This window comes from Artibeus jamaicensis, unplaced genomic scaffold (assembly GCF_021234435.1).
Source record: "Artibeus jamaicensis isolate MK-2021 breed Jamaican fruit bat unplaced genomic scaffold, CSHL_Jam_final scaffold_474, whole genome shotgun sequence".
In the NCBI taxonomy this organism is placed as follows: Eukaryota; Metazoa; Chordata; class Mammalia; order Chiroptera; family Phyllostomidae; genus Artibeus; species Artibeus jamaicensis.
The window spans coordinates 40,884,816-40,894,916 of NW_026522046.1; the positions used below are offsets into that span (position 1 = coordinate 40,884,816).

The 10,101-nt window shown below is 58.0% G+C and overlaps 1 protein-coding gene across 1 annotated transcript; it reads left to right on the forward strand.

The window, feature by feature from the left end:
- The first annotated feature begins 737 nt into the window (after positions 1-737).
- On the forward strand, positions 738-9,144 carry CFAP410 (cilia and flagella associated protein 410). The gene is made up of 7 exons (XM_037158161.2): positions 738-901; positions 2,413-2,431; positions 3,806-3,852; positions 4,829-5,058; positions 5,945-6,119; positions 6,801-6,894; positions 7,560-9,144. The coding sequence occupies exons 1-7, from the start codon at positions 825-827 to the stop codon at positions 7,689-7,691; spliced, it is 774 nt and encodes a 257-aa protein (XP_037014056.2). The 5' UTR covers positions 738-824; the 3' UTR covers positions 7,692-9,144.
- Positions 9,145-10,101: the final 957 nt, after the last annotated feature.

The following is a 10,101-nucleotide window of genomic DNA, read 5'->3' on the forward strand; positions in this document are numbered from 1 at the left end:
CAAAACTTACACAGACCCAACCACTCATCGCCTATCTGAGCACAACACCATTCTTCATTCTTCAGCCTCTGGGCCATCATATTCCTGGGTCGTTTCCGCCCTGTGATGGACCCACAGTGCCCCTGCAGGCCACAACCAAAACCTTGGCTTTTTATGACTGCAGCTTCCAACATGAGCCATCCTCTCCTCCTGATACCTGGGGCAGGTGCCCAAAAGGCCACAACTAAAGCCAGTATCTGAGAATTCTGATTGGCAGACCAAAGCCAGGACACGGGCCTAGTGGAAAAGAGGTCCGGTCTTGAGACCCCTAACTCTTCTGAGATCCCAAATGCCTTAATGTAATTTGCATCCCAGGTAACCTTAAAATTCTAAAATTTTAAAATTCTAAAATTCTAAAATTGTGAGGTCCCTGCTAAGGCTGGCCCCATGTCTTTCGGAGGTCAGGGCTCGCACCTGAGGGATAGGAGGTCGGGGCTGGAGCTCAGGACTTCGGGCTGGAACTCGGGACTGAAAGAGGGTTACAGTTCAGGTCGCTGAATAATGACGCCAAAGCCTAGCGTCCCCACAACAAGGTGCGCAGAACCCGGCGCTTGGCCCAAGGAGAGCTAGGGGGCGGAGCTATCACGGGGCATGGAGGCCCAGGTGTCCCCACTGCGCTCGCGCCGCACCGCCCCCTCGCCAGAAGGCCAATGGGCTTTCAGGGAACGCCCCTAACGACGTGGGCTACGCCCCCTGGAGACGCGCCGCGGCAGTGCCGAAATCCTCCAGGGTGGTTGGCAGGTCCAGGGCCCGGCCGGTGGCTGGGGTCCCAGCGACCCATCGCCATGAAGCTGACCCGCAAGATGGTCCTGTCTCGGGCCAAAGCCTCGGAGCTGCACAACGTGAGGAAGCTCAATTGCTGGTGAGGCCCAGAAGCCGGGGGCCTCTACCCTGCCTACGTCCCTGCCCTGGAGCGGGGATCCCCGCCCACCACCCCCTCCCTGGCTTGGGGCCGCCCTCTCCGCACCTCCGCCCTGCCTTGGGGCACCCCGCCCTGGGTTGGGGCCTCTCTGCTCGGCACCTCCGCCCTGACTTGGGGCCCCCAACCCTACATCTCTTCTCTGGGGCGGGGCCGAAAACGGCCTCTATAGGGGGTTGTCGGGTTGGAAGAGGGCAGGACCCTTGTCTGGCCCCTGTCCCAGGCTGGCCTTCTGGGTCCCAAGAGCCCACAGCCTCTAGGAGGTGCTGCCATAAGCTCAGGTGGCCATTGGCAAAAGTTATTCTAGAATTTTCATACTCACACAGCCCACCCTTCTTGGTGGTTCCTTTTTGGACATAGGCTCCAAACCTGCTATTCTTGCTTGAAACCATTAGAATCACCTTGAAGACTTGTTTTGGGGGCTTCTAGATAGCTTTAGTGGGACAGATGGTTCCCTCTGTAGACAGGTCTGGTTCCTGACATTGTCACTCATTGGGAGCCAAGTCTGCCAACAAGGTGGGAGATCAAGGGGATTGAAACCATTTCTAAGGGAAAGAAAAGAAAACTGAGACACTTCAGCAATGACTTAATCATTTTCGTAACTGAATCCTATGAGAGAGGAGCTCTCCCCAGGTGACACTGTCTGGGAGGTGACGGCAGGATAGAGGTGTCATGGAGTCAATGCAGGCTCCAAGGCAAGGTGGTCCAATAGGGGCAAGGCAGGACCAGAAGCACTTCAAGAACTCCTGAAAGAGGTGCAGGTGTTCAGGAGGGACTCAGAGTGAGGCTTCGCAGGTGACTGTGACCTGGACAGTTCTGGCGGGGTGTAGGGAACTCAGCCAAGAGCAGACTTTCTGGCCGCTGGGGTCAGCAGCTTGACTGCAGTGTAGGAGCCCAGCTTGTTCACTAAAAAGCTTTTCTCCTTGCTCTGGCACATCTGGCACTTTGGCCACAATGTACCCTGTCACTCATTTTCAATAATGCATTTCTTTTTGTTCGGCATGGGGTGGTCATACCTTCTCTAGGCATGGAGAAACAACATGCTATTTCAGGCTTTTCAAAGTGTTTCATAAGTTGCATATTTAGCCTTTGAACTTGGCCTCTTATAAAGACTCCTTTGTTTGTTTATGTCAGTTAGGAAAATGATCCTTCTGCCACGGCCTTGAGAATGAGTCCATCTGTGTCCTCCCAATGGAGCAGCCTCTACTGCTCCTCCGTCTCAGCGGCGGCTCTGGGCACCCAGTATATCTGCTTTTGTTAACCATCAACCCGAAATGACTTTTGATACCTTCCTCAATTACCTGGGCAAGCTTTTACTTTATCATTGAAAGTTTATCTTAAAGTTCATAGGCATTTGTTGTTAATTTTTTTGGAGTTGATTTGTAATTTTTTGTATTAAAAATTCATGTAGGCCTTTAACAAAATTAATGCCTCTATGTCTTTTCTTTCCCCAGGGGCAGCCGCCTCACAGATGTAAGTATTGTGCTGATCCCTGATCTCTAAAGCTGCAGCCTCTTCCACAAGGGAATTGTTAAATCGACAGAATGGCATCCATTCAGTTCAGCCCTGGTCTGGTACTTTGACATACAGCAGTTGTTGTAAGACAGACCCACTAATTTAAAAAAAACATTCTCTAGCACCCAAGTTTATTTTGAAGTTCTTTTACACATTCACTTTAAATATGTTGCTGAGAGGCTCCTGTGCCCACACAGGTCTCACAGGAGAGGGCAGCCCTGCTCTCACCTGGGAAGGAACCCCGGGGCTGGGCTTACTTCACAGAGACGGGTACTCAGCTGGGGGCCCTGTGGGTTCCTGGACTTCGTATCATCGAGAAGGACGCTCCCCACTTCAGCTCCTCCTCTTGGTCACATCTTGCTGCATGCCCCCTCCCAATGGCAGGAAGAGACTGGACCTGGGGGGTGAGGGCACAGTGCACAGAGCTGAGTGAGCTGTAGGTCTGTGAATAAGTTTCTTCTTTCTCTCACTCCCAGAGTGAATGCTCACAACTTGTGCACAGTTTGAGTGCCAGGGATCAGTTTTTATCTACTTTTGTAACTTGAAATGTACCTTTCCTTAAAAACAAAGTTGGAATGCTGTTGAGCTACTGGGCTGTCCAGAGAAGCTGAGTCCACCTCAGGCAGTAGCCGAAGGGCTGCATATTTAGCAAAAAAACAAACAAAAACACCCTCCTTGGAGCAGAACAAAACTCCATTGCACCGTGAAGCATCCTGACCAGACCGTCTAGCTTCATGCCTGGTGAATGGCAGACACCTAGACATGTGGGGGCTGTACCACTCAACAACCTGGCAGGTTAGGGACCTTTGGACCTGCCTGAACCCCTTGCTGCTCTTGCCCCCTGAGGCAACACTGTTAACACAGTCTGAGGTCCCATTTTCAACCCTATCAATCCTGCCCAGCTGTGTTGGCAAGAAGGGGCTCAAGTCCTTTTCCTGTAAGGCAGGGACAGCAAGTGGAAATGTTCTCTGTCCAGCATATGGGCACCAAGGTCCATGTACCTGATGTCCTTGGAGGGCTTCCAGATGAGGACTGCTCTGTCAATGAGGTGGCCAGCAGGGTTGGACGCATGGCGCTGCCTGAGTGTTGGAGCTCCCATTTCTCCTCCAGGCTGAGGGAGACTCGGGGGTGCAGGGTGGAGTGGAACTCGGAGCCCGTGTGCGCTTGTGTGGTTAGTGCAATGGGAGGGAGGGGGTGAGGCCACTTCATGTAGGCCCAGGAGTGGGAGGTGATGGTGGCTCTACACTGTTTCTCTGTTGAGCTGGTAGAGAGACGTGATGTTGCAACGCCAGTGCCCAGCTGTGCTTGCAGCCACGTTCTTTTCCTCCCTAGATCTCCATATGCCGGGAAATGCCCAGCCTGGAAGTGATCACCCTCAGGTACCTGAAGGCCTGCTGTCCCTCCAAGCCACTGGGGCTTGAAAGAGGAGGGGGACCTAGAGAATCTGAAAACTCCCGGGGATGTCCGAGGGGGCTGCCGGCTCCTCCGCTGCACCCCACTCCACCCTCCTTTCTGGAGCTTCACCTGAGCCTCCCCCTGCTGCGTCCCTGCCTGCCCTGCTGCAGGTCCATGAGTGCAGCCTCCCAGTGATGATGGGCCGCCACCCTCATCATGGCCACGTCTGCCCCCAAATCGCCCAGCCTTCTCTGACCTGTTTCCCTCACTGCTAAGAAAGCAACTCTGCTGCTTTCTTTCTGTCACATGCTCTGTCATTGATACATCACCCCTTTTTGAGTCATGGCATTTTAACAGACTAAGGAAACCTTGAGTGAACCAAATCCTGTTGGGATTTCGGGCAGCTGGGGAGTTTGGAGGGCCTGCCTCAAACGCCCTCCTGCCCACTCTGGACCCAGGGTGGCAGCCAACTCCGTGCATCCCTTCCACTCTGATGCTGGTGTGCCTCCCGCAGGTCCCTGTGTATAAAACTTGACAGGGATCTGGACCCTGCAGGGAAGGCAGACTATCCATTTATGGCAGTTCAGAAGGTTCTGGAACTCTCCCTGGGTGCTGTAGTCACAAGCCCTGGGTCCCATACAGGCCTCTGGGACTTATATTCCTGATCACAGGACGGGCCACCCTGTTTTTCCCTCACTAGCTCTCTGCTCATACTTCACACCTTCCTCGGTTGCCCAGTGGTGCCCATGCTGACCACATTGCGCTCATGGCACCCCTAGCCCCAGGCCGAGCCCCTGTGGTCAGTGCCTTCTTGTGGAATAAATGAACAACCAGCTTGAAGCTGTGCCCAGTCCAAGTTCCGGCTCTCCCACCCGGGGCAAAGTTCAGGCCTCTGCCTTGGTTTCCCTCCCTGTAACACAAGACAATGCTGGACAGGTGCTCACTGTGCTGTCTTTGCAGCGTCAACAGCGTGTCTACCCTGGAGCCCGTGAGCCAGTGCCAGCAGCTGAGCGAGCTCTACCTGCGGCGGAACCGCATCGCCAGCCTGACTGAGCTCTCCTACCTGAAGGGCCTGCCGCGCCTGCGGGTGCTGTGGCTGGCCGAGAACCCGTGCTGCGGCGCCGACCCCCACCTCTACCGCATGACCGTCCTGCGCAACCTGCCAAACCTGCAGAAGCTGGACAACCAGGGTAGGTGTCCATGCTGAGCACCCCCAGCAGGGCCCTCCCTCTGCCTCTTCTGCAAACCCCTGACCTCTCAGGACGTCGCATATGCCGCCTCCTCTGGAGCCTCGGGAAGGAACCCCCTGGGATTCCATGGTGGGGGTGCAGCCCCGCGTTCAGAGCACAGGGCCTCAGGTGGACTTGTTTGTCCACCCACACTGGGCTGTTTTTGTTGTTTTCTCTGTTGAGACCACTGCGCCCAAACACTCATCCATATGCCCTGGAAAGTGGAAGAAGGTCCTGGTGGGCGAACGGTCACTGCTGGTCCCTGGGGACCCAGGGGGGTGGTACCCCTGTGCTCCCAGCTGTGGGTTACCTGCTGTTGCCTCTACCCTTCGGGGTGTGGAGTGTCAACTGCACCTCCTTCAGGAGCCACACACAAGCCTCTGCCCTGAGCCAAGGGCGCCGCCTCAGAGTCCCGCCCGTCCCCGGGGGCCCGGCCCTTTCTCCGGTTTGTCCAGCATCCTCTGTGTGCTGGCTCTTAGTCCTCATCTTACGTGCACAGTTCTTTTTCTCCCAGAAGAACAATTTTAATATAAATAAACTCCAGGGCAATTAAGTCAAATGGAACAAATGCACTGTATTCTGTTCTTTTTTAAATTTTAATTTGAGGTTTTTTTGTTTTGTTTTTGTTTTAACGAGAATTTGCTTTTGGGAAATGCTGAAATTCAGATTCACAAGCAGTCGTTAGCTGGCTGTTGTGTGTCCTGCCCATGCCAGGGCTGTGGAATGGCTGTCGGGTGGACAGACAGACACCTTTTTTCTAAGGCAGACTGTGCTGAGTGTCCAGCATGTGGGGCCTGCATGTGGTGGGGCCCCCCTGAGTTTTTGCCCCCTCTCCTCCCCCCCAAAGCTGTGACTGAGGAGGAACTGTCCCGAGCAGTGATGGAGGGAGAGGAGGTCACGGCCCCCAGCAGAGAGGGCGTAGGGAACGGCAGGCCCGAGCTCTCCTATGCCCTGAGTGCCATGGACACCACTGCTGAGACCCCAGGGGACCGGCTGAGCTTTGGCGATGAGGAGGAGGCAAGGTACGGGGGCGGGGGGCTCTCCTGGGTCCACCCTTCCAAGGAGAGCAGCTGCCCAGGACTCCCCTCTGCAAGGAGGAAGGGGAGCAACTGCTGCCCAGGGTGGTTCTTGCTCCTCTGACCCTCAGTGGCCAAGAGAATGCCCAAGGCATGGCCTGAGTGTGAGCTCAGAACCAGCCCTACGTGGGGTGCCTGGAGGTGGGACTTGGGAAGGTGGATTGGGGCCCCCGGGGGCCAGCTGGAGGGGGGAATGCCGACTAGAGGAGCCCCCAGGAGAGGGGAGGTGGGCTCTGAGGCTGTTCTCTGATTGGCACAGCTGGTTTCGAGCAGAAACTGACTATGGGTAATGCTGCAGGGATAGTTGTTTGCAGAGGGGCCTCCAGGTTCAGTGCACATAGCAGATGAAACCCCTTTGTTTTCCCGGAGTCTCACACCCGTCATTTTAGTGTAGTGCCCTGACCCTTGACCCTAGGCGGGAGCCCCCAGCGAATCAGAAAGAAACAGTTGCTGTAGCACCTTCCCACCCTCCCACCCAGTGCCTCTGTCCCCCCAGAACTAACATCACACTGTGGGGGCTTCCCTTCGTATGGGGGGATGTCAGGCGTCTCTTCCTTGCTGTGCTCAGAGGCTCTGGCCGTCGGCCCCACTCAGCCCTCGTGCGTTGTCATTCCCCACACCATGCAGGCTCAGCGGACAGCTCATCAGCCTGAGGCCCCCCGCCCGGGACCGGTTTCCTTCCTTCCCACAGAGGGAGGCTTCGAGCAGTCTCAAGAACAGGGTAAGTGTGATGGGGCGGCCCTGGGCTGCCTCCGCCCGGAGTGTGGCAGCTGTGTGTTTGTGGGGGGGGCGGGGGGCGTGGACACTGCAGAGACTAATGAGGCCCAGCCCCAGGGGAGAGGCGCTGCCTGGGTGTGTGGCCCGAGGCTTCAGGGAGAGCCCGAGTCTGTGGGGCCAGCGGAAGGGTCGAGGCAGCACGTCAGCTGCAGAGATTTGCTGCCATGCACAGGCCTCCGCCTGCACTTGGCCTGGGGATGCCTTGTCCTGGCCAGGTGGCTTTGTGTCACCCCACAGTGACCAGGAAGCGGGCCCGATGGCCCTGGAACCTTCCCTGTCAGGAGAATGGGTTGTTGACCTAACAAGAAGTGGGCTGTTGGGTGATGTCGCCAAAGCCCTGGTCACCTCCAGGTGTCTGCATGCTGCCCATGTCACCCTTGTGCATTTGTTTGGTGACCACTTATAACGCAAAGCTCGGGAGGAGTGGGTGGCAGGGGTGGGCAGGCTGAGGCCCCATCCGTGGAAGGTGCCAGCCACCCTCCAGGTGAAGCTTCACCCCAGAGATTTGGACAAGTGGCCGCAGACCGGAGGCCTGGGCTCCGGCACGTCGCGGTGGGGCAGACTGACCTCGCCAAGGGCAGCACTTAGCCAGCGACTCTGTGCTCCCAGGATAACGTCCTGACTGCCATCTTGCTGCTGCTGCGGGATCTGGACACTGAGGGGCTGGAGGCCGTGCACCAGACTGTAGTCAGCCGGCTGCAGGCCCTGCACAAGCAGGAGCTGCAAGAGGACATGGAGTGACCCAGCAGGGACCCTGCCCTGAAGTCCCAGCGTCTTCCCAAGCACCTGAACGATGGGGCAGACAGCCGTGCCGGACCCCAGGCTGAGCCCCAGCACACAGGATTGGGTCCTCAGGAAGCCTCAGTCCTCCCAGGAAAGCCAAGCCGCCTCTCTGGATGGCACCCGGAGAGAGCAGGAGGGGACTTGGGGGCTGGCCAGGCAGACCCCACTCCCACGCCCTCCTGTGTGGGTGGCTGGACTTGACCTGGGGCCCTTCTCCCCAGTAAACATTTTCTAAATTCTGACCTGGAAGCAGGTTTCCGAAGTGATGGACATGGCGCTCTTTGCAAAACTGAGAGCCATTGCTCATGCATTTTCCCCAGCCAGCCTCTGGCTCGGCCTTGGGGCAGATCCCTGGGCCACAGGAGCCTTCCCGCTTCATGGCCTCCTTCCTGACGGTTCCCTCCTCAGTCACACTGGCAGACATGCACAGCATAGCTGCGCCGCCACTGCCACCTTCCACCTGGGGGTGTTTCCTGTGGCTGGCAGGCTGGGCACAAGGCACTCGACTTTGTATGAGGCCTGCAGCGGTGCCGAGGGTTTGTGTGGACCCCGCGTAAGAGGCCTTGCAGGGGCAGGCCTGCCACGTCTGCCTGGGGGTTCAGGTGCAGCTGCAGGTGAAGCAGCCAGGTGGGGAAGGGTGGCCTTCTGGAAACTGCTCCTGGAAGGTTTTCTTCCTGTAGGAAGAGTGCAGGCCTTGGGTGTCACACATGATCCAGGGGGGGTTGCTGCAGCCATGGAGGCCTCCGCCTGCCCAGGGAGCAGCACGGCGCACCCCACCAAGCCATTAGAGACAAGTCCCTTCTTACCACTATGGAAATGCCCGGGGCTAGGGAGGGGGACAGGATGTCATTCCCGTTACCCCCTTCATGTGCAAGGCAAGACACCAGTGATGGCGTGCCGGCACCTGGCAGATTGCGGCGCTCCTAAATGAAGCTGCATTGTGGGGCCAGCTCTTTTCAAAGGGCTGCTGAAGGCCTCCCAGTGCTGGCCTGGGGGAGCCCCGGGCAGAGGTAGGGGATCCGTCTGTGGGGCTCTTGTGGTTTGTCAGGACAAGGGGGCGAGCTCTGAGCATGGGAGGCCAGCAGCCGCCGCCTGGGGCCATCCGGGAGAATAGCTGTACGTGGGTCTTCCTGTCTCTATGGGGTCTTGCTCTCCATAAAGCTGTGCCTTGGTCAGAACAAGTTGGGGTGGTTGTGCTGAATTATGGACGCCCTCCCTTTCCTCGCTCACCAGGTGGGGCTCACACCAGCTTCCCTCCTGCGTGCCCCATGACATGATGCACCTAGGGGACCCATGAATTGGACTGGCCAGGTGAGCTGCCTGCCTGCCTCAGCCCTTTGGCCCTTCACCGCCCCCCATCCAGCTCCCTGCCAGATCAGAGGCTCTACCAGCTCACTGGGCCCCCACTCCCTTCCACCTGCTCACTTGGTGGCCTTTGGGACCAACGATAGCGTGTCCAGCCACGGCCTCTGGTTGTGACAGGGGCACTTGGTAGTCCCCTCTCTGCCCTTCCCAAGCAGCCCTGAAATCAAGGACCTTGAACACCGCAGATCCTGGCATCATACCCAGTGTGTGTCCTGCTGGCCCCAGTTTGTGTGGGACAGGACAGGCCCAGGAGGACACGTTGCTCAGCCTGCCTGGGACAAGCCCGCACTCACGGCAGGCAGAGCAGCCCCAAGGGCCCAGCTCCAGCACCCAGGAGCTCTCAGGCTTTCAGGCCAACGTGGAGAGACTGGTGCAGACCCCCAGCATCGGGCTTGTCTAACTATGCCTGCTGCCCCCTGGAGTGACCACGGCTTCCTGCCAACATCCTGTCAGGGCATGAAAGCAGCCTGAGGGAGGAAGGGCCCAACCTGGTCCCTATAACCACCAAGCCAGGCCCTACCAGGAGACCCCCTGCCCAGAACCCCTGATGTGGCCTGTGGGCCTCCCCACAAAATCTCATGGGTCCCAGAGCCTCGTCCTGAGCCTCTGCAGCAGCTGGGGGCGGAGCACAGGCTGGAGCAGCCCTGGACTCGGTGCCCAGGCAGCCACAGTGGGGGAGAGGGCCTGGACGGGCCTGCGAGCTCAGGAGTGCTGGGTCCCGCCAAGGCGCAGCCCCTTGCAGTCCAGCTCAGCTCACCCTCCCGGGCGCCGGTGCTGGGCTGGGGGTGGAGGCTCCTCAGGGCGGCCCTGGGACTCCTGGTGGGTCAGCCCCTGTCCCTGGTGATGAGGTTCCTGGTGCCCCCCTCCCACTGCACACCTCCACGAGGGTCTCCCCCAATCTCACTCACATTAGCCACCTGCCCAGGACCCTTGACTCTGCTTCAGAGACCCCAGCCCAGGTACACCTGAGGGACCAGTAAAGGTCAGGCTGGGAGCCTGGGAT

Coding starts and splice junctions, on each gene's coding strand:
- CFAP410 (XM_037158161.2), top strand. CDS start 825: ATGAAGCTGACCCGCAAGATGGTCCTGTCTCGGGCCAAAGCCTCGGAG. Junction 5,059..5,944: donor GCAGAAGCTGGACAACCAGG/GTAGGTGTCCAT, acceptor TCCCCCCCAAAG/CTGTGACTGAGGAGGAACTG. Junction 6,895..7,559: donor CGAGCAGTCTCAAGAACAGG/GTAAGTGTGATG, acceptor CTGTGCTCCCAG/GATAACGTCCTGACTGCCAT.